At 30.1% G+C, this 24,612-nt stretch overlaps 2 protein-coding genes across 2 annotated transcripts; both read left to right on the top strand.

Moving 5' to 3' along the window:
• The first annotated feature begins 9,619 nt into the window (after nucleotides 1-9,619).
• On the top strand, nucleotides 9,620-11,858 carry LOC117916652 (F-box/WD-40 repeat-containing protein At5g21040). The gene has a single exon (XM_034832783.1). It carries the CDS (start codon nucleotides 9,857-9,859, stop codon nucleotides 11,633-11,635), a length of 1,779 nt encoding a protein of 592 aa, XP_034688674.1. The 5' UTR covers nucleotides 9,620-9,856; the 3' UTR covers nucleotides 11,636-11,858.
• A 1,395-nt stretch (nucleotides 11,859-13,253) lies between these two features.
• Nucleotides 13,254-15,000, top strand: LOC117916595 (GDSL esterase/lipase At1g71250-like). The gene is made up of 3 exons (XM_034832710.1): nucleotides 13,254-13,560; nucleotides 13,867-14,511; nucleotides 14,613-15,000. Exons 1-3 carry the CDS (start codon nucleotides 13,350-13,352, stop codon nucleotides 14,858-14,860), a joined length of 1,104 nt encoding a protein of 367 aa, XP_034688601.1. The 5' UTR covers nucleotides 13,254-13,349; the 3' UTR covers nucleotides 14,861-15,000.
• Nucleotides 15,001-24,612: the final 9,612 nt, after the last annotated feature.

The following is a 24,612-nucleotide window of genomic DNA, read 5'->3' as shown; positions in this document are numbered from 1 at the left end:
TTTCCCTACAACCTATCTCAAGAAAATGAGTCCCTATAAATAATTAATTATATTTAATTTTTGGATAAATATTTTTCCCATTTTTATATTTTTTTTCCTTTTCAGATATTTTATATTTTCTAAAAAGTTTAATATCCGTTTCCTACACTTCATCTTTTCTATTTTTAAAATAGAAAAAAAAATGTGGTAACTTTTATATGAAATAAGAATCTTTACAGATTTATATTTAAAAAATAATAATTTTAAAAATTATTTAAATATTTAAGGGTTTATTTGATAATTGTTTTTAAAAAAAAATTTTATGTTATTAAGAACAAAAAAATAAGAAAACACGTTTAACAACTAAAAATTGTTTTATATTTTTTGTTCTTAAGAACAAAAAATAAAGTGTTTTTAAATAACATCTTTTATTTATTTTCTGTTATTTTCACTTTTTTTTAAATGTGTTTTAAAAAATAATTATACAAGCATGTAGAATGGTTAAAAATAAAATATTGGATATAAAAATTATTTTTAAAACATATTTTTAAATGCTAAAACATAATAAAAATATTTTTAATTTCCCAAACAGACTTTTATTCTACAAAACATCAAACAACAATTTTCAAAAATTGTTTTCAAAAACTATTTTTTCTAAATTGTTTTGAAAACAATTACTAAATAAGTCCTAAGGTATAAAAAAAGTATTATTTCAAATTTTAAAATTTTAAAATTGAGAATATAAGTTAAATCCATATTTTTTGTTCAAAATGTTTTATTTTTATGTAAAAAATTATTTTAATAATAAAGTTACCTACAATTTAGAAATATATAAAATACCAAATAAATATAAAATATTTTGATTTTCTACCTAGATGTAAGCATAAAGGAACACAAAGTAAAGGATTTATGCAAATCTTAGGTGAGATGATGGAAATGATATCATTTGATATATTTGAATTATAATTATGCTCTTTAATGAGAAGTTAGCGTGTCATCATCATTAAATGTCCTAATAAGTTAGATTAACTAGTTTAAATTGATAATTTTGAACAATAATTGGATACGCTTAATGTATTTCATGGAATTTATCCCAACCTTCGAAACTCAATATCATCATCATATCAGAGTTAAGATCATTTAGATAAGGATGGTTAAACTTGTCTAGTGAATAATGACATTAAAAGTGTATTTTGAAGTTTATTGTATGATGAAAATCCTTTAAACAAAAATGCACATGAGCACTCTAGTGCCTTTTGTGAGCACTCAAGGTTTTTTTTTTTTCCATATTTTTGTTGAATATTTGACAAACGCCCTAGAATGATACTATCATTATTCCTTGTTCATTCCCAACACTCTCAAAATCCTCGTTTTTGTATCAAGATTTGTTCATGGTGGTTAACCCCATTCCTTCAAGACATTTATGAGTTCACTAAGGAGCATGGGGTGCTACGTTGTGAGGATGAAGACAACTATAATGTTGGTCAATCTAAAACCCTTGAGAGAATATAACATCTAGTTCAGGTAAAATCATGTGCTTATTCTTTTATAATTAGTGAATTGACTTTGCAATAAATTAAACCATAGTTTTTACACTTATAAAGTTTCTAGTAGACTACCTATTCACCTCCTTAGGTAGTTTTAAGAATCAAAATTCAAATTTCAATTAATTATCAAAGCAAATTAAATTCCAAAATTTAAAAGTTTTTTTATTCTTAATCTTAGTTCATAGAATCGTAGTAAGTGGAACTACCTACCCTACTTTGATACAAACAACCATCCTTAGTGGGAAGCAATGATGAAAATATCGGTAATCACAAATATATCGGTACTTCGATTTTACGGATATATCGGATATATCAGAGATATATCGGTGGATATTTTGGAAAAAAATACCCGTAAGCTTAAAATTGTTAAAAACTCGTAAAAATGTAAGGAAAACCTCATAATAATATAATTAGAAGTTTAATAGACATTTTAAAGTTGTTTTATTGAAAATTTTGTTATATGTATAACATGATTTATCATATTTGATAATAATATCGTATGCATCGATAAAAATATGAATTTTATAAGTATACATTTATTTATTAAATTACATATAATATTATGATATTTGATTATAATATATCTAATTTTAAAATATATATTAATATTAAAATATGATCCATTTAATTCAATTGTATTAAACAATATAAATAAATTATGATATATATATATATATATATATATATAATTTTTTAATATTTAATTAATTATTAATGATATTAAAAACATTATGAAGAAAATTATATAATTTTTATATTTTGGTAATTAATTAAAAGAAAATTTTGCATTTAATTATAAAATAATTATAATTAATTTGCTCTTTAAAATATTCTTTTAATATGTTTTTTATATAATGAGTTTAAGTATATATAAGTTTAATGCATATTATATAACAATGGCAAGTTAGCCCAGATGGCAAGTGAAGGCGCACTGTAGCGGCACTGTAGCACATTGACTTCCGTTGACCCGCGTTGACCATGCGATATATCGGGAAAAATCGCCGATATATCACGAGATATTGCCGATTTCTCGATATTTATCCCAAAATATCGTCGAACCGATATTTCTCTGTGAAATATTGCGTCGATACCCTTCAATACACGATATTTCGACGATATATCGCCGAAATATCGTGACATTTTCCTCCTTGGTGGGAAGGGCATATGATTTTTTTTGTTTTTTGAAAATGCAACCTAAATGAGTTTGGAATATTGTTAAACTTGTTTAAGGACATGCATTGAAGAACTCAAGCCCAAAAATGAATAGGATAAACTCGATAATGAAAATAGTGAGGTGAATGATAGTGTTATCCATAACATCTTTAATGGTATTAATCCTATAAAATTTTGCATTACAACAATATTTAAACATGCTTAAGAGATCAATGATATTGTGTTTTTTACTCATAAGGGTACTTTTGTTATCAAGTGGCCAAAGTTCAAATGTCAACTAACAAATTTTAAAGTATCATAATACAAGAAGAAAAATCCTTTTTTGATTTTTATGCTAAGTTGAGTGATATTCTAAATTATAGTTTAAGTTTTTATGGTGAGTTGAGTGATATTTTCAATTATAGTTTCAATCTAGAGTAGAATATTCTTGAATCTAAGGTAGGTAGGTAGCCAAAAAAATAATTCTTAGATCTCTTTCTAAGAGATTTAAACCTAAGGTAACTATAGAGGAAAGTGAGGACATTGACTTCATAAAAGTTGAGGAATTTGTAGGATCTTTTTTAAACTTATGAAATGTCCCTACCTAGATCTAAAAGGCTTAAGAATGCAACACTAAAAGCTTTTATTTGCTAAAAAGCTTAAAAAATCATACAAGTTTACAAAAAATCACTTGCAAATTTAGACATTAAAAGGGAAAAAATATATGAAACTAAGCAAAAGAGGAAAAGAAAAAAAATAGAAAAGAGTTCATTTAAAAACAAGAAAATAAAGTGCCTTAATTATAGGAGAATAAGACACATGTCTATTTATTGTTTTGATCCAGATAATTGCAAGAACACAATGCAAGTGACTTAGAGTGATACTATGTACAATGAGTATAAGTCAAAAGACTCCTATGAATGGAAATAACTTGATTGCTTTTGTTGTATCTTTAGATGATTCATATTATGATCCTCTTCTTAAATTAAATCAAATTATGGGAGTTAATTTGATCTTGATGATATATGTGTTTCCTATGATGCATTTTATAAAGAAAGTCCAAATAAAAAAGTTGAAAGTGATAAAATGAGTCAAAAGGTATTAAATTAAAAAAACTTAAAATGTCTTAAAACTTAAAAATGTCAATCTTCTTAATGAACTGATCACCTTAAAATTGGAGAAAGACTTTTTTTAAATAAGATGAAGTTTCTTTAGATCGAATACAATGCAATAACCATTAAAATTAAAGTCTTAGCACTTGAAATTGAAAATATGAGAATAGACATGATAGGTATTAGTTAAACATATTATCTAAATCCAAAATTTTGAATCAAATAATTAGCAAAGGGAAATCAACAAATGATAAGCCTAGCATTAGCTACATTAGCAAGGTAGAGACAAAAACTAGTAGTAAAATAACCTTAGTAAAGGCCAAGGAGGGTGTTCCTTCTATGGAAGAAACCATTAGAGTACCACTTTCTTTCACATTGTGTGCAATAAGTTTGGACATTACCAAAGTAGGTATCATAGCAAATTGTTTAATAAATTTCAATTTCATGTAAATAGACTAATAAATGGTTCCAATTTCTTTAAGAACCAAATGTTAAATACTAAGAAAGCTAAAAGGTCTCACATTAGATTTAGAAATGGGAAGGATCAAGTAGGCACATGACCTAAGGTTATGTAAACTTGGGTTAAGAAAGATGATCTTATTGTACTTTAATATGGTCAATTCAAGTGTCATTACTTTAAATTCTTGTAGAATTTTATCTTCTAAGAAATCTTTAAGACCTTCCACTTTTCAATAGCACATTTATTTCATAGTATGGGGTCTTATCTTAATGTTCGATCCTTATTCCTAGGATCTAAGGGCTACCTCCATATTCATTGCTTGATTATTTTTTATTAGATGTTTGGTTTATTATTGTTTTCCTAAATCTTTGAGTAATTTCAAGATTATGTTACTAATTAAAATGTTGTCTTTTGTTTATTAGTCTTATGATAGTTTTAATTATTATTCATAGTCTAGGAATGAAGTAAAAAGGGAATTAGTTATATCAAACCCATAAGATTGGATATTGTTACTAATTGTAAAAAATCTTCTTAAGTTTGATTATTAATGCAAAATTTCAACTTAGGAAAAACATAAAAATTTGGTCTATTCTATTTTTTTATTTTTATTTTTTTTTGTGATATCATGTTTGATGTAATTCATAGATTATAGTTTCCAAAGTGAAAAAGGCTATGTGGTTATATCATAATTTCATATCCTTAAACTAAAAGTAAAATTCCTCAGTTGCAAAAAAATGAAAAATATCTTTGTGTAGAAAATGTTATCTAGTCTGTAAAAGATAATTTTTAGTATTAAAGGAATCTAGATTGTGATTCATGTTGAAATAAGATACAAAATTAATTAAAATCAAGAATTTATGAGGAGTTTTATATGTTGTGCATGAATGATCAATAAATTGTCATATTAAACGGGAATCAAACCTAACTAGATTCTAATTGAATGAATAACAATTTGATTAAGAACTTGACATGATTTAATGGATGACTTAGGTTAGTAATATAGATCACATTAATTAGACATAAGTTGGTTGATTTGATATTAGTTATATTCATATGATGTTGTGGTTGTTACATCCTGTTCAATTTTGAAATGTTATGGTTTTTTACGTTTCATTAATTTGCTAGTCATTTTTTTTTTGTGAAGCTTTTACATGATGTAAATTCAATTTCTAGTTTTTTCAAAATATTTATAATTATCATAATTTATTGAATATGCATTGACAAAATTGAGCAATTTACATGTGAATATTACCAATTCTTTTCCTATATATTTTCTTAGATTTTTCCATAATTTTGGAGTGGATTTATGTCAAAAAGGAAGTTTTAGATGCTTAAAGGAATGCATGAGTGGTTCGGGAGTTGAAAGGGCACTCAAACAACTTAGGAAGTGAAATGATAAAAAGGGCGTTTGAGTACTTATAAGTCCTTTCTAGCATTAGTAGCACTTAAGCGCTCAACGTATTGCTTTAAACACTATATTTAGTGTTTGCACACCAACTCTTTAAATTTTTGTGTATTAGCTCAATTGTCACACTTTCACACTCCCTCCCAATTTTCAAATGATCTTCTTTTCATTAATACTTCACTTCTTACAGCTTTTACATAAATTATTCTTAGAATTAACTTCATATGATTGTTTTTATGGATTTCTTAGTCCTTTTTTACTATTCAATTTTTCAAGTTAGTTTTAACATTTCTTCAATTTTTTAGTTTTTCTAGTTATATAAAGATGTCTTGTCATTATGCTCATTGAAGAGTTTCTACCTCTCCACCTCCTTCCCTAAAGCACATATATGGACCTTCTACCCTAATCCATGGTCATGCGTCTCTAAATGACCTTTTTGTTCAATACTTCCTTTCTAAGGAATGTGGTTGCGTGACCTCAAATTTTAGTTGTAACTGAAATACTAAAACCTAAATACGTGATAACCTTGATCAAGAAAAACCAAAGATAGAGTTACTATGACTTTGTAGCATTTCAAGTTATCATCCTTTGGGAATATCACTAATGTACTCAATTGTTTTTAGATTAAAATGATTAATCATTTGGTAAAACTATTGAAACACCAATTTAAATAAATAATAATAAAATATGGATAAAGATTTCCCAAAATATTTAATGAAACAAATAAAACAAAGGGAAATATCTAAAAGAGTTTTAAATCTAGTGTTAAATCCTTAGAAAGAGAGAGAGCGTTGTAAAATGTAAGGTTTAGGATCAAGGTTAATCCAATAGCAAATTGAATCCTAAGACCAATATTGCATCAAAAACTTAGATTTTTATTTTTCAAACACATATTTTTAAAACCAATTAAATATGATAGTTAATTTTGATTTTTAATTCTATTCATTGAAAAAACCTTATCCATCTTATAGATTCAACCCTTAGATTCACTAATAGTAGGATTAAACTAAATTAACAAGTTAGTTCTAAGAATCACTAGTACCTTGGTAAACATCTTTTGTACCTTATTTAGGGTAAATTAACATGAAAGATTTATTTCTACCTATTCAAATGTCAAATCAATGCATTATTGTTTCTTGTTCTTCCTTTGAATTCTTCACATACATGTTAGCATCTTTGAAACTCATAAGATTAGCAAAACGTGGCGGAGAATTTCTCCTTAAAATCCATACTTGGTTTCCAAGAAGACAAAATAGAAAAGAATGGAAAAGAAAAAAAAAAACTTAAAATTTATTACAGAATTCAATAAGAAAAAAAATCAATTTATCTCCTTACATTCTTTCTTTTATAAACCCTAAAATAAAGCAAATATATATGGTCTAACCCTAAAAGAGAAATGTGATACTTGTAATTTTTAATTTTGCATGAAGATAACATATTTCACATGATCATGCGAAGAGGAAATAGGCAAGGATGAAAATATCGGTAATCACGGATATATCGGTACTTTGATTTTACGGATATATCGGAGATATATCGACGGATATTTTGGAAAAAAATATCGGTAAGCTTAAAATTGTTAAAAACTCATGAAAATGTAAGGAAAACCTCATAATAATATAATTAGAAGTATAATAGACATTTTAAAGTTATTTTATTGAAAATTTTGATATATCTATATCATGATTTATCATATTTGATAATAATATCGTATGCCTCGATAAAAATATGAATTTTATAAATGTACATTTATTATTAAATTACACCTAATATTATGATATTTGATTATAATATGTCTAATTTTAAAATATATATTAATATTAAAATATGATCCATTTAATTCAATTGTATTAAACAATATAAAATAAATTATGATATATATATATATATATATATATATATAATTTTTTTTAATATTTAATTAATTATTAATGATATTAAAAACATTATGAAGAAAATTATATAATTTTTATATTTTTGGTAATTAATTAAAAGATCTTGCATTTAATTATAAAATAATTATAATTAATTTGCTCTTTAAAATATTCTTTTAATATTTTCATACTGAGTTTAAGTATATATATACTTTTTGCACATTATGTATCAAGGGGCTAGTTAGCCCAGATGGTAAGTGGCTGAACCCAAATCCCCTCGGCAGCAAATGGGAGGCGTACTGTAGCGCGTTTGACTTCGTTGACCCGCGTTGACTATGCGATATATCGGGAAAAATCGACGATTTATCGCGATAAATCGACTATTTATCGTGATTTATTCCGAAATATCGCATGACCGATATTTCTCCATGAAATATCGCCTGACCGATATTTCTCCATGAAATATCGTGTCGATATCATTCGATACACGATATTTCGGGCGATATATCGCTAAAATATCGCGACATTTTCTTCTTGGAAATGGGTTGGCAACACTTAAACATGATTTTAGTGCTTTTGGCATGGTCATGTGAAAAATTGCATGGTCATGAGAAATTGATTCCCATAGGTTTCTCAGCTCTTCTAGAATTTAGCTCTTTGGTGCATTTCACAAGTTCATGCTAAAATTTGCATGGTCATGCTAAATTGCTACTTCTTCCTAACTCCATTTGCTTCAATTATTCATATCTTCCTCGTTTCAAGTCCAATTCACAAACCATTTAAAACATTGGATTTCTAACTTGCCAAGCTTCAAAATTATAAGTAACTTTCCCTAAAAAGATCTCGAGAAGTACTCTAGAGTTTAATTCAAATTCAAGGTATGTGTTGTTGTAAGATTTGAGTTCTAAATTCCATTTTGAGCTTAATTTCATTTACTTTAAACTTTCTTTCTCATGGTTGCTTGCCCTTTGCATCTCTATTTACCATTGATTTATCATATTTCATGCTTACATTTCCCTTATTTTTCCTTCTCTTTATGTTCCATAAGTCTCAAGTCTCTCATGTATTCATTTTTTACCCATTCCTCTACCTTGGTTGAAAATGACTTTTTCACTCAGTATTCTTTTCACCTCTTAAATACATAGAAAAAAAAAAAACACACACACACACACACACACAATAGATTATGATTAATAAATTATTTTTCCATGTTACTTTTAACTTATTTCACTTATTTTAATTTTTCAATATGAAGATGAAATAATTTGAAAATGTATAAGTTTTTAATTAAATTTTATTATATTTAACTTTTTTTTTATATCTTTCGTAGTATGAGAAAATCATTTAATGACTAAGAGGGTAAAATTTGTTTTGGTTCATAAGGTTATGTCTGGTTCTAGAAAGTTTTAAGGAAAGAAAAAAAAAATTAAGGAAAATGATTTTTTTATGTTTGGTTTTATTATGAAAAAAAAAAAGTTAAAAAATTATGTTTTTTAAAATTATTTAACTTTATTTAATCCAAGAAAATAAGTAAAATAAGTTTAAATAATCATATAAAAATAATTTATTGATTTTGATTTTTTTTTTTAATTCTTTCTTTCCTTTCACTTTTTTTCTTTATTTTCTTTATTTTATATTTTTTCTAAAATTTTTTGAGAACCAAATATAGCCTAAATTTTTAGTATTAATGAGATATTTTTATATTTAAATTATTTTTTAGCATTACTATTCCCCAATATATCAAATTTTACTTGATCTCAAATTATTTTGCTTAAAATTAAAAAATAGAGAAAATTAAAAAATATATATCTACTTGAAAGAAATGTTCGGTATGGATATTTTATATTTAAAAATTTTAGGTACACCCTTATTTTTATTTTTTTATTTTTAAAATATCTTAGCCTTTAACTTGTTGAAACCACAGGAACTAAGTTGACCTCTTCTGTTCTAACGAACGGTTGCGATTGATCAATCAAAATACTGTGGCAATGAAAGGTTGTGATTAATCCAACAAGCATCACCGTATTCTGTACCGTTCGATGATATGACCGTGGAACGGTAGATGTCTCTCCCTAAAGCGACTTCTTTCTGCTCTTCTTTAGAAATCAAAATCCCTAATCTTCTCAAAGCTCCAACCCACCGTCTCAGAGGTACCTCCGATTTCTTAGCTTTTTCATTTTCATTGATTCAATTCTTTGCTCTTTTTCTTTTGCCTTCAATTCCTCAATACGATAGTCAGATCTTCTAGGGTTTTTGACCGAAGTTGAGGTTCGCAAAATTTTTTTTAGGGTTTCATTTATTTACGTTAGGGAACAGAATTTTTTTTTATGGCATTTGAATGCCAAGAGAGTATAGAGGTTTGTTTGGTGAAAAATTCAATAGATTCTGGTGAACAACAGGCTGGATTGAGTGAGTTTAATTCCAATTTTAATCATATCACTTCAATTTTTGATGCCAAATCTCAATTGGAAACCGAAACTGCACACCGAGAAAGTGGAGTGGTTTGTTTGTTGAAGAATTCAATTGAAGAACGGGCTGGATTGAGTCAGTTTAGTCCCGATTCTGATCACAATACTTTAATACATGACTCGGGAAAATCTCAATCGGAAATTGAAATCGGAATCCAAAAGCCTTCACCTTCAAACCCCAAAGTTAACGACACTTCAGGACATTATCGTAGGTTGATAACTGATCTTCCGTCCGCGTTGATATCGGAAATTCTTAATTGCCTTGACCCGAAAGAGCTTGGTGTGGTTTCGTGTGTCTCAACTGTTCTCAATAGGCTAGCGTCCGAGCACTCCGTTTGGAAAGATTTCTATTGTGAGAGGTGGGGAGCTCCGGTTGTTTCGGGGTTTTCAGATGAGAAATCATGGAGGGAATTGTTTATGGAGAGGGAGTTTAGGAGCAAAACCTTTAGGGGACGATTTAGCATTGATGTTCTGTATGGTCACACTGAGGCGGTTCGAGCTGTTTTCCTTTTGGCCTCTGCAAAGCTCATTTTCACTTCTGGGTATGATTCCATTGTTCGAATGTGGGATATGGAAGAAGGGTTGTCAATTGCGTGTTCACGGCCTCTCGGTTGCACAATAAGAGCAGTGGCTGCGGATAAGAAACTGTTGCTTGCGGGGGGTAGTGATGGGTTTATTCATTGTTGGAGAGCTGTAGAGGGGCTCTCTTGCTTGTTTGACCTTGTGGGTTCTCAAAACCTGAGTACTGAGCTCCGAATTTGGGAACATGAAGGTCCTGTGACTTGTCTTGCTTTGGATATTAAGAGAATTTATAGTGGCTCATGGGACATGACTGTGCGCATATGGGACCGTTCTTCGTTTAAGGTTGTAAAGGTCTTGAGGCACACAGACTGGGTTTGGGGCCTTGTTCCTCGTGATACTACAGTTGCTAGCACTTCTGGCTCAGATGTGTATGTTTGGGACAGTGATAGTGGGACTCTGCTGACGATAATCTCTAATGCTCATGTGGGTAATGCTTATGCTTTGGCACGGAGCCACACAGGGGATTTCCTATTCACTGGGGGAGAAGATGGGGCAATACATATGTTTGAGGTCGTGAGTGATTGCATGGAAAGGAATGTATCGGAGGTTTCAACGTGGATTCCTCATTCTGGTCCTGTTCATTCCCTGGCATTTGAGTTTCCCTGGCTTGTTTCAGCTTCAGCTGATGGGAGGATGTCACTGATTGATGTGAGAAAGCTTTTGCAAACTTGGAAGCCTTCCTTAGGGAAGAATGTTTCCAAGGTTAGGCACAGGGACCACAAAAGTGTGGAGCCGCCTCAAAGGATGTTACATGGGTTTGGCTGCAATTTATTCTCAGTGGACATTGGTGCAGATCGTATTGTCTGTGGAGGTGAGGAAGGTGTGGTTAGAATTTGGAACTTCTCACAAGCTTTAGAAGCAGAGCAGAGGGCCCGCGCTTTAAGAGGAATACGTCTAGAAAACAGGATGAGGCGGCGTAGGCTTCAAATAGAGCTGACTAGTAAGGGTAGTCGAACTGATCAATGTTCAGTTGCAGCCAATAAGAATCCTATTAATGGTGATAGGAGTGGTGTGTGGCATAATAAGCGGGGAATGAGTGGCAGGATGAAAGCATAGGAGCTGATCACAGTCATTATTTGCTTATAGACATTATTACCCTACTAATCTTTGGGTAAACATGTAACAATAATCCACATTCTATGGCTTAAGCAGGTATGATAACATGTTGTAGCTCTTTCTTTTACAACAGTATTTGGATTTGAAAAACAATGCCCACTTGATATTACATTTTAGACTGGTGTGTTGTGCTGTGTTGGTTGCCAGTTGCTTTCATATGAAACCTCCTAAATCATAGTCTTTGTTTCTCTATACTGCAAATTTTATTTGTGAGTGCTCTTCCCCTACCCCACAACACACAGACACACCCACCCACTCACAACACAAAATATAATCTTCTTTTCCCTATAGCTACCCCACAACACACACACACACACACCCTATAGGAGAGATAGGGTTAAGCATGGTGTGCTTGTACATGTGTTATATACTGAAAGATTGGTCAACTTTTTCCAGTCAGTCAAATTTGATTTCTTTCACTTTCCCCAATTTGCTTTCCTTATAGAGAATGAAACGCTTAAAAATGTACAAGTTCTTAGAGTGTTTTCATTATATTTGTTTTCCTTCTTATTTCCATGACAAACCAAATAAGAGAATTTGAAATTCCTTTCATCCTCTCTTTTTCCTACTACCTTTTGAGATCTGAATAGAGCTTCAAGGTTTCAACTGGGTAAAATATTAGACTTGTGATGGCTGCCTTTCATTTGGGATTTGGATGGGCTTGGTTTTAGGGGTTCCCAGACATATGGCATGTGTGCAGGTGTGTGTGTTTTTTAGGGGGAAGTTCAGAAACATGGTAGTAACAAAAAGCCAGAGATATTATGTGCATGCGGATGCGTCCCCTGGCATGGGTAGTTTGGTTCTTTGATGTGTATATGTGTGATGCTGATATTGCAAATTACTATCTGAGTTGTATTCTTCTTTTTTTTCCTCCTTGATTCTTGTGGTACTCCTCGGGCTAACTGTGCAGGTTATACCAAGTTTATGATAGTCTCTGTAGCATCAATATTGTTTTGTTCAAAGCTTGTTATAACATGGAGATGTTTGTGGTAGTCGAAATGCCCAGATCCCAATATTGGATATTAATAGAAATTTGTAATGCAGGGTTTCTATCTTGATACATTCATATTCATCCCCAATTCACCAAATTATTCTTTCAGTCCCTGTTACTATTTCCCCCATTTTTTCTTTTCTTAAATTACCTGTGGTTGGGAAAATTTATGACAGTCCCAGATACACCACTATATCTTTAAAACTCTCAATCATCACTCCTGAAAATGATGATACTGTGTTATAATAAGTATTTTAAAATTAACGATTTTATTTAATAAAAAGAGAAAAAAAAATCAATTATTAATTTTTTTTGTCAATCATTATAAACATTTACCATGTTCTCCGCGCAGTAGAGGCAAGAAGAAAAGAAGTCATAATTTACAAATATGAACTGAATATCAAACATGCTTGATAATTCCAGTTTTATTTAATTTTTTTTTGTTTTTTTTAAATAAACATTTTTGGTGATTTTTCAATAATTTATGACTTTTGGCGGTTTTTAATATTTATATTTAAAAAAAGTGGTTAATTCTGAGTGTAAATTTTTATTCTAATAGTTGTTTAACGAATCTTTTGCTTTCACAAAACAAATCTCATTTTGCATTTTCAAGGGAGCCGAAAAATAAGAAACAAAGAGAGAGAGAGAGAGAGAGAGAGAGAGATGAAGGTGAAGAAGAAGGCAATAGTGGTAATTGTTTTTACGTTGAAGGTGTTGATAATGATGAGTAGTGTTTCAAGCGCTGCACTGTATCTATTGGGTGATTCCTCTGTTGATTGTGGGGACAACACTCTCTTCTACCCTATTTTCCACCACAATCTCTCTTTACATCCTTGTAATGGCTCTGATTCCTCCCTTCTTCCTCATTTTCTTGGTACTCTTCTTTCTCTTTCTTTCCCTCTCTTTCTGTTGCTTTCTTTTCTAAGATACTCAATTCTTCTATTATTGTTTTCAATTTTTCGTCTTTCCATCTGTTTCTTAATTTCTTGGTGAGATCGATTCAATCTTTGATCTGTGATAGATATTACTTGCTCATTGTTTTTCAAGAATTAAAACACTTTCATCTCTGCTTACACAATCGTTTCTTCGATCAATAATGACAACATCATATGCCCTATTAATCAATCAAGATTAATTCTTGTAATTAATTTAACCTTTACATATATGATTGATAATTCAGCTGAGAAGATGGGCTTCCCATATACTCCTCCATTCTTGACTCAGAATGGAACACTGCAAGGACTATTGAATGGCCTCAACTTTGGATCCGCACAAGCCGCTATCATGAACGTCCCCACCGGCAACCACCCTCTCCAGTCTCTAAACCAGCAGCTCCGCCAAGTCTTCGAGACCTTTCAGCTGTTGGAGCTGCAGCTTAGCCCCGAAAATGCCCACCACTTCATCAAATCCTCAGTCTTCTACCTCTCCTTTGGCAAAGATGACTACACCAATCTCTTCCTCCGCAACTCCTCAGGCATAAGGTTCAAGTATGGCGGCCACGCCTTTGCTCATGTTCTCGTGAACGAGATGGTCCGCGTTATGAGGAATCTCTACGCTGCCAACGTGAGGAAAATCGTATGTATGGGGATACTGCCTTTGGGGTGTGCCCCACGTATATTGTGGGAGCGGCATAACACTACTGATATTGGTGTTGGCGATGCAACAAGGGAATGTGTTGGGGAGGTCAATTTGCGGGTCTTGGAATACAATACAATGCTGGAGGAGCGGGTTGTTGAACTCAATTCAGAGTTGTCGGAGGCCCAGATAGTCTTCTGTGATGTGTACCAAGGAATTATGAAGATCATTGAAAACCCCACACGCTATGGTATGAACCCTGATCTTCTGAATTTGTTGCATACACGTTTGAAGATATTTCAATTTTTTTTTATATTTTTTTTATAGCCTAATCCTCTCGACAACACTCAGGGTTCGAAGAAGTGAAGATGGCATGCTGTGGACTTGGTCCATATGGAGGGATGGCGGGGTGTGCGGATCCGGGGCTAGCCTGCCACGATGCTTCAACTCATGTGTGGTGGGATTTATACAACCCCACACCAGCAGTCAACTCATTGCTGGCTGATTCTGCTTGGTTCGGCCAACCAATGCCTAACATTTGTCGTCCTGTCACAGTTCAGGAACTCGCTACGGCTCCAATACTGCCGCGTTTAGTCTGAGTCATGTTAGTCATTGTTGCCCTTGTCATGGAGCTATTCTCTGATCGCCGCTTGAATGTATGTAGTTAAATACCCCAAAATTGATAGACAAAAGAAAGATTTAGACTTTATAATAAAAATTTAGATATAATTGGTTAAAAGGGATAAAATACTTCCCATATTTGTGAATTTATCTTTTCCCATATTTTTGTTTGAAAAGTAAAGTACTTTTGACATAAATACTCTTAATTATTTCAAGTATTTACAATTTTTAAAATGAATGGTTATTTTTACAAGAAAACAATTAAAGTATTTTAGTCAAAATGAGGCCAAAAAAAAGATGAAGAATTAGATTACCAAAATTAGGTTTTTAATGACCCTTTTAACCAAATAACTCAAATTTATTACGACATTTAAAGTAATTTTTCAAAAAAAAAATGAAAATAATAATAAAAATCTCTTTAGATACTTTTCAATAATCTAAATAAATCATCGAAGTACTTAAATCAATTTCATTCTTTTATAAATTAGATGTGAACTCTTTTTAAATAAAAATCACCTTTTATTAGTATTATTCATGGTTAAAAAGGTTTTCAAAATATGAAGGAGTTTACCAAGGTGAGGATTTTGTGCTAAAGATGTAAAAATATAGATTTCATTTGTGCATTTTTATTTAATGACTTTTATAAAAAAAAAATGAAATTAATTATTCCAAAGATAAAAAAAAAAACTCATGTTTTGACATGCATTTCATTATTAAAAAGAGTTTTTTAATCTCAAGTTTTCATTTTAAAATGATTAGAGTTGTTAAAGATTACTTACACATCAATTTTTTTCTCTCCCTTTCTCTCTCTTTCATTTTCTTTTTAATAATTTTTATGTTTAACCAATGGTTGACCAACGCAGTCAATTAATTGGCCCAAGTAGTCAACCAGTTCAAAAAAATTTTCATAAAACAAATTGGTAAAAACATGTATTAAGTTGAGGTCGAAACCTTGACTAGTCGATTGATTGCTCCACCAGATGAGCTTTTAGGACTTAATAGTCACCTACCAATGTATTAGAAGCCCAACAACTAGTAGCCAGTTTGCCAATAAGTCAATAAATTGACCCTAAATTGTGCCTAACGACCAATTTGAGCTTTTAGTTCTTATTTTAAAGCTCTAAACTTCATGTATTGGCCACACCTTGATAAAACAGTGATGATGTGGAGTTCTAAATTATTTCTAAATTTTATTTGGGTTTAAAAGAATTTTTTTTTTTTGGTGTATTTTGTTTCTAACTTAACATTTCATCTTAGTGTATCTCAATCATAGTTTTATCTCATTCAATTGAGCTAATTGTTAAACTAGGAGTTTTTCATTCAATTGTAACCTTTATAAGGTATTGTCAAGCATAGGATTGATCTAATATCCATCAGGGTTTTGGGGTCCATGCAACTTAGATATTAGGGATAATGAAAATGATTAAAAATAAAAAATTTGGCCCTCATATGGTATGTTAGATGTTGGGAACCCTAGATTACTCTATTTTCTAGCCTTGGATCTCGTAGGGTGCATGCTATCTATCCCTAAGCTCTGTAAATCTAACATAGTTGAATAAAATGACCATAAAAACCATAATAGAGACTAGATCTAGAGATAGAAAATCATTTCTATGATCTAGATGTTCTTAAATTAAATCTCATTCGATGAATATGTAAAAACCGTTGTAGTTATTATAAATATAGTTTATCCAACAATCTTCCACCTGATCTCTCATTTCATAGATCTTGACACAAGAGAAGAGTGGGCTTTTCTTCTTTTCTTGAGGGTGGCTAGGGTTTCTCTTAATCACTCTTGGGAAGATGATGTGAGAATGCAAAAAGTCTAAACCTTAAACGCCCAAGGGGGTTTATATAGGGTTCCTTGTGGGCTTAAGTGATTTGAGTGCAAATTAGGCACAAGTCACTTAATTTAGTTGACTTGGGTACTAATTAATTAATTGGTCTTAATGGATTCCAATTAATTAATTAGCTTAACCCATCAATCTAGAAAGACTATTCATACGATCTAGTGCAACCTTGTGTTTTTACCTAAATGCCTTATGCACACTTATGAACTACAAACCAAATTCCTTAAATAAAACATATCGCCATGAACTAAAAGCTTGAGTGGGGACCATTAGGACCCATAAGAAAACACTAGCTCCCTTAGAATCCAATTCTGAAGTTAACTTAACACTCCACTAAAGATAATTAATTGCACTATAATATACTATGAAATTACAACGAGACAAAGCTTAGGTCCATGACCTATTATTTATTGTATGCAGACTTCCTACGAACTAGTGTCTAGAATCTAATAAGGTAATGCTATCAACCTATCAAGATTACCTCTCTAACTCTTGAGATACAAATTGCCTTATTATGTGATCAACTGACATACTTTAGTTCATAAAGAACATGTCAAATTCTACTTAAGGAATTACTACATCTACAGATTCCATGATCACATGTCATTGGATCGCCTAAAGGACACATTGTCTCGATCCCATAAGATATCATGATGTCTCTATTAAGAATACTTATTACCATCAACTTTTATCAACTGTGACCCAATTCATAGAAAATATATGACTACTTTAAGGTCTCACCTATAGGTCAAAATCTTCTGTTGATTTTAATATAAACTTAATATCTTCTCAAGATTAAGAGTTCATGCAACATAATAGCTTACTGAATCATAACAACCTAATAACCTTACATTATGTTTTACTGTGGTCCAATCTAATGTGTAACCATACACTCTAGTGCACTTATTATGGGAACCTCACCTTGATAGCTAAGACAAGTTATCCCTTTAATTAGAACGAAGTGTATTAGAGTATTTGTTGGTTTGCCTAAATCTATGAATCGACTATGAACAACTTATCATTTCATAAGGAACTCATAATTTGTATCTTCTATGTAACACCTAATGCACTTAAGTCATGTTCGATATAAGTGATATAGGTTTGAATGATTAAGTCAATATCAATACAAAAATGGATAACAAATGGAAGTTCAAGTCTACCTTTGTTACATCGTATCTTGTTTTTAAGTGTTATATCCCAACAAACTCTTATTAGCCTTAAAAATAGATTAGGCACAGTAGAAAGAATTTGCTCTATAGCCAGATCACCTCTTTAAACTATCTCATAAAATAATATACTTCCTCTCCATGTGCTTTCTCTTTTATTGGCACCTTTGTTCTTTAAATTATACCATTGCCTCACTATTATCAAATAAATCTTAGACGATATAACCAAGGGAACTACCCCTAGTCTCATCAGGAACATCCTAAGCCAAACGACTTCATGGAACATCCTAAGCCAAACGACTTTCTTTTTTTTTTTTTTTACTTTAGAAACAATAACAAATACCACTTAAAGTATACACATACCTAGAGATAAACCTCTAAAAGTCATCATCAAACTGAAAATCTAATATCTTGTATCCAAGAAGTGCCAACATATTGCAAAGACACACAAGTATATATTCCTTAGTTCTCCTAAGACACTTTAGTATATGCTTGCCATATGCTTAAAACTCTTGTCTTGGATTGGACTAATATTTGCTCACTATCCTTACAACAAAACAAATATTTGGTCTAGTACATAGCATCACATACATAAGGTTACCCATTGCAGAGGCATAGGATATAATCTTAATGTGATTTCTCTCATAAGATGTTTAAGGACATCGATATTGAGAAAGACAACTTTAAACTTATGGATAGCAAACCCTTCTTAGAGTCTTGTATTATCCACTTGACCAAATGTTTGTTAATATAGGTGATATAACATGATTGTCTTATTCTTGCAATCCTAAAGGACATTAATATTAAGAATATATTATGCCTTTTCTAGATTTTCATCTAGAACTAAGTAGACAACCATTTCTTGACTTATGACAATGACCCTATATCATTCCTAATGAGTAGATTGTCATCTACTTACAAGATCTTAGAGCATCACTGCCTCCTTGTGTCTTTTTGAACACATAAGGTCATTTGTTATGAAAATGTTTGATTACATCATACAGATGCTAACATCAAGATGATTGTTCAAGAACACTATCTTAATATCCAATTGCCATATCTCGTAGTTGAGATGCACTGCAATGGATAGAAGTACTATGATGGATCTAAGTATGACTATTGTTGAAAAAAATTTCGAGAGTTGAAACAATGTTTTGAACTATTAATGTTAAACGTATAACCATTATCCTTGAACTATTAATATCACTAAGTAAGGAACCTGACCATGGGGGGTGGTTGCTTGCATTACAGACATGTTTAGCATTTTCCATTAAGAGAGTTCATGTTTCTTGATTCATAGGGCCCAACCCACTGTAGGGGTGGTGATAAACTCAAATCAAGATGAGGAACTTTAACTCTCATATTCAAAATTCCTCATAATAATTACTTTCCTTATTCATACACTCTTCCAATTTAGTAAATATCCTTATAGAATCTAATTTTCATAATAATTTATTCTATTAAAATTGCCAAAATCGCAACCTTTAGTAATTCCTTAATGGATAAAATATTATCTATGAAAAACTTTCAAAAATGTTTATTTCCAAAACACTTTCAAAATATTTTATTCCCATTAAATTACTAAAACTTCAAAAATATTTTGGTAATAATTTTTATCATAAATTCTCTATCATGAGATTTTCCAAAACCTTTATCTATTACTTGAATTAAAACTCTTGTGTTAAATGGAAATTGCTCTTAATTTTGTTGCCTTTGAACTTTTCTTATCCGACATAGTATTTCTTCTCTCAGGAGAGGGGGAGAGTCTAAAGAACTTGATACTATCCTCTTTCTCTCAAGGGAAATAGCCTAGAGGATCAATATTTTCCTTATTACTTTAGATTTAGGTATTTTTTTTCCCTAAGGTTAAAGCTTAAGTTAGCTACATCACTTAGTTTAGAATGGAATGCAGAGAAAGTCTCATCCTATTACATCCAAATGCTCTCAAACTTGGCTGTGAGTATTTGAATTTTGGACACTTCATAATTGAAGTGTCCTCAGGAGTAATTGAGAGAATATCACAGGCTTCTATAGCATGCTTACAAGTGACTATCCCACAAAATTCATCAAGACTAATCTTAGCATTCACTTCACTGCCCTCAATTTCTAGTTTGTCTCATTCCTGTTTGGGCTTGAACATTGTAGTTAATCTTCCAATACCATTCAATTTGAATGGCAATCCCCATCCAAATTCCATTGAGTTTCAAATCAATTCTCCTTATATTTTTAAGAATAACTCCATACGAACCTTCTAGTATGGATAGTTGTTGCCATTGAAATAGGCAAGTTGTTAATAGAACTTTGTGATTTTATAACTTAAATTTAGCAGGATAAAAAAAAATTGATTTCTTTTAATTCTTTTTTTTGCTCTGACCAATTGAAAGTTGGTAGATTTAGCTTAAGGAATACCTAGAGGGGGTGTGAATAGGTGTTTTAAATCTTTTTATCTCAAAATAAATTATTTTTAACTTTCTCATTTTCTATAGGGAATTAAAAAAGTAGAATCAATACATAGGATACAAAGCTTTTTACATTGAATACCACCCACACAATCTCTTAGAGACTATGCAGATGTAATAACCACGGGGACAAAGACCTCTAATTGTAAATCCATTATTGAAAGAACAATATACAATTTTACTCTTTGATACCTATATTGAAGTCCACATTTGTGATGTAATACCATGTATACTCTTAGTGGATTCTACTTTAATGCTTGAAGGGATGCAAATGTCCTTCTCAACCTAAAGAGTGTGAAGATAGACTTCTTAAGAGTTTTAGGATGTGGGGAAGGCTAATATGGTCTTTCCACTATTTTCATAAATAAAAAAAAAAACATTTTTGGCATGATGTTTATAAGATAAAAATACCTTGTGGATTGAATCTCAAATTTCTAAACTAAAAAAAGAATAAAAGTTAGAAATAATAGAATTGTGAATATTCGAATATCTCCCACGAGCACTTGAGTACTCTAAGGACCACTTGAGTGTTGTAGACAATGCTTGAATGTTGTGGACAAAGCTTGAGCACTCAAGGAGACTTTTTAAAAAACTTTTAAGATTTTTTTTTTTTTTTTTGTGAAACCTATAATCTACTCCATGCCTTAATTTCAATTACCCTTTCTTGGATCCCTCTATGCTTATTTGTGTCTTTCTGATTGATCATGCAACCACCTTGAATTTTTAATGTAGAGTAAATGAAGAAATTTAAAAAATATAATTACAAAGTATATTAAATAGATTTAATTCTTGATTCATAATAATAATAATAAATTTTAGATAGCATTTAGTAAAACTTAATGTTTAATACTTAATAACTTACAATAATTTTATTTTAAATTATACTTAAGTTATTAAGTAATATTAAGTCATAAAATTGATTTATCGAAAATCATTTTTAATATTAAGTTGTAATACTAAGTTATTTTATTGAACATATTTCACATGTTTAATAATTTAAATTAAGTTATTAAATACATATATTAAAAACCATCTATACAATTCATAATAGCAGGATGTCTTAAAAACATCAAAATTGCATCATGTATTGATGCCTTGGAAACACTTTTTCCTCTTCAAGCACCCTACCGTGGAATGATTTTTTTGGCCCTAGATTTCCATATGTTAACTGCAGATACAGTCATTGTCGTATGTATATAATATTTTTTATTTTATAATTTTAATATATCAAATAAAAGTGGGTTTTTTTTTTTTTTTACTTTTGGGTTATTCTTTAGTTTTTCTAGATTTTTTTCTATGTTTCATCATGATTTTGTTCCAGAATTTATATGATTCCTAAAAAATATGAGGAAAACTTATGACAAGGAAATAATGAATGTTATCTTTATGGGGTTTTGATTCAAATGCAAAACTTACCCTAATTAAGCAAAATGGTTGTGCTAAGCTAAGTTGAGTAGTGCTTTGCTTTTTTGCTTAGAATCTCATCAATTTTCTTTTCTTTTCTTTTTTCCCACAATTTTCTCAATAATCAAACAATGTACCAAGCTACTTGCTTATTTGATAGTATTGTATTTTTTTTCTTTGTTGGGTTGCTGGTTATGACTCAAATTTCTAGCAAATTGTGAATGAAATAATTGAAAACTGCTTGTAATAAATGAAAATTCATATTGAAGGTCATCATGGACTTGAATATTCATTGAAATTTCCATATCTATATCTCTAAAAATCATGGATGTAGATATATATTTCCAAAAATCTTAACCAAATCTCTATGTTTTGCTATTTTTCTACCATTTTCCTAGATATCTCTATACTATTAGGAGCCTCACAAGATAGATGGATTCTTTGTAAGATATTCATTTTTTTGGTGTTTGAGGTTTGAAGAACAAACCCAAAAAGAAAATGTTGATGAGAAAGTTGTATAGTTTCACTATTTGAGATATGTTTGGATAGTATAATTACTTTTCCATTATATTTATTATATCATTGCATATGTTGATATCCCACATTACATAGGGGAGAAAGTTCATGGTGCTATATAAATATGAACTCCTCTTAACCATGTAAACGTATTTTAAAGCCGTGAAGATCACTTTGGATCTAGAATGGATAATGTCTACACAGTTGGGTGCAGGACAAGTGGTATCAAAGCTGATCCCCAACCCTCGTGTGGGGATTTGTTTGGCCTCGTGAGGTGTGTTTGTTTGTTTAGCCAGGTAATCCCGTGAGACACAATGAGAACGTTGTGTCTACCATGAGAGGGTGTTTGTAATATCCTACATCAGATAGGGTTGAAAGTTCTTAACGCTATATAAGCATGAATTCCTCTTAACTATGCAAACACTTTAAAGTTGTGAGGGTCCATTTGAACCCAAGGCGGACAACATCTACACGATTAGGTGCAGATCGTTACACATATAATTCTCACTTATGTTTTTAATTATTTAAATTTATAAAAAATAACTATCACCCAATTCATTCCATTCTCGGGTATATACTTAGATTGGATTAACACCGTCATTCAAACATAGTTGCATAAAAAAATAAAGATAAAAATGAAATCTGAAAAACTATATTAAACATATTTTATGAAAGTATTGATTTTAGGTTTTTAAAATTTTATTGAAATCATAATATATTATTAGTTGTTAAGGGTAAGTATTATTGATTTAATTAAAAGTACTTTTCAACTTTTTCAAATTCAATTTTTTAGAGGGAGTAAAGTTTCTATTTTATTTTTTAATTTTTTAAAAAATTCTTAATTAGATAATAGTTTTAATATTTAATTTTTTTTTGCCCCAATGGTGTCTATAACATGTTTAATTATATTGAAATATTTTTAAAAAGAAGATGTTTAGACCTTGAAAAATGCTTAAGTAAATGAAGAAATTATTTTTTTTTTAGATAATATTAAATAGATTTCAGTCTTGATTCATAATATTAGTTTTGAGATAGAATTTAGTATAATTTAAATTTAATACTTAATGACTAACAATAATTTTAAATTAAATTATACTTAAGTTATTAAGTTATTGAATTGATTTACCAAAAATCATTTTTAATTTTAAATTATAACGTTAAATTATTTTACTGAATATACTTAATAAACTTAATAACTTAATTTAAAATTTAAATTGATTTATTAAACACCATCTACGCAATTCGTATTACCATGACATCTTATAGCCCGTTTAACAGTGATGTTAGGAAATGCTTCCAATATTTTTAACACTTGAAAATTTTTATCATTCAATTGTTAGAAAAATTAGAAGTGCTTTGTAGAATCATTGCCAAATGCACTCTTAAAAACATCAAAATTGCATTGTGTTTTGATACCTTGGAGACACTTCTTCCTCTTCAAGCACTCTACCCTGGAATGATTTGTGTGGTCCTAGATTTCCATATGTTTACTACAAATAGGTTCATTGTTGTTTTGATTTTAGCATGATTAGGTGGGTTTTTTCTGAGTATTTATGAATATGTGATAGTAATAAGTATTCTAGGGCCTATTTGAGAGAACAAAAAACATAGAAAACACGTTTGGTGACAAAAAAAAAAAAAAAAAAAAAAAAAAAACTGTTTTATGTTTTTTATTCTTAAGAACAAAAAACATAGTGTTTTCAAATAACAATTTTTATTTTCTTTCTATTGTTTTCACTTGAAGAAATAATTAAACAAACATGCAAAATGATTAAAATAAAATACTAGATACAAAAATTATTTTTAAAACATATTTAAAAATATTAAAAATAGGTTAAAAACATTTTATGTTTCCAAACGGACTTTTATTATGCAAAAATTAGAAAATGATTTTAAAAAACTGTTCTCAAAAACTATTTTTCAAAATTGATTTCGAAAATAGTTAAGAAACATGCCTCTAATATTCTAGAATACAAGAAAAAGTTGTCCTTCATTCGTACTCCTAACACCTTAATTAACTAAAGGATGTGTGAAAATAAAATTGGAAGTTGGGCATATTCTTCTAAATAAGTTGAGGCATGCCCACCTTTACAATACTATTTTCACACTTATTTCAAGTAACCACTGATTTTGACTAGGAAAAGAAGACATGAAAAAGTGCAGAAGAAAAGAAATTGAAAAAAAAAATGTAAACATTTAATTTGTTAATGAAAATAATGTTGTGACTCATCAATTACTTAATTTTTGTTCTATTGTCACTTCTTTATATTAAACTACTTTGCTTAATTAAGAAAAAGAAGGGGAAAATGAGTAAGTTGGTATTTTTTTTTTACTT

The sequence above is a fragment of the Vitis riparia genome, chromosome 6 (genome assembly GCF_004353265.1).
Source record: "Vitis riparia cultivar Riparia Gloire de Montpellier isolate 1030 chromosome 6, EGFV_Vit.rip_1.0, whole genome shotgun sequence".
Taxonomy (NCBI): Eukaryota; Viridiplantae; Streptophyta; class Magnoliopsida; order Vitales; family Vitaceae; genus Vitis; species Vitis riparia.
Note: the sequence above shows the minus strand (reverse complement) of the source record. Positions and strands in the feature narration are given on the sequence as shown.

Excerpts from the sequence above, each read along its gene's own strand:
- LOC117916652 (XM_034832783.1), top strand. The coding sequence starts at position 9,857 with ATGGCATTTGAATGCCAAGAGAGTATAGAGGTTTGTTTGGTGAAAAAT.
- LOC117916595 (XM_034832710.1), top strand. The coding sequence starts at position 13,350 with ATGAAGGTGAAGAAGAAGGCAATAGTGGTAATTGTTTTTACGTTGAAG. Across the intron at positions 13,561-13,866 it reads CCTTCTTCCTCATTTTCTTG|CTGAGAAGATGGGCTTCCCA; the intron begins GTACTCTTCTTT and ends TTGATAATTCAG. Across the intron at positions 14,512-14,612 it reads TGAAAACCCCACACGCTATG|GGTTCGAAGAAGTGAAGATG; the intron begins GTATGAACCCTG and ends GACAACACTCAG.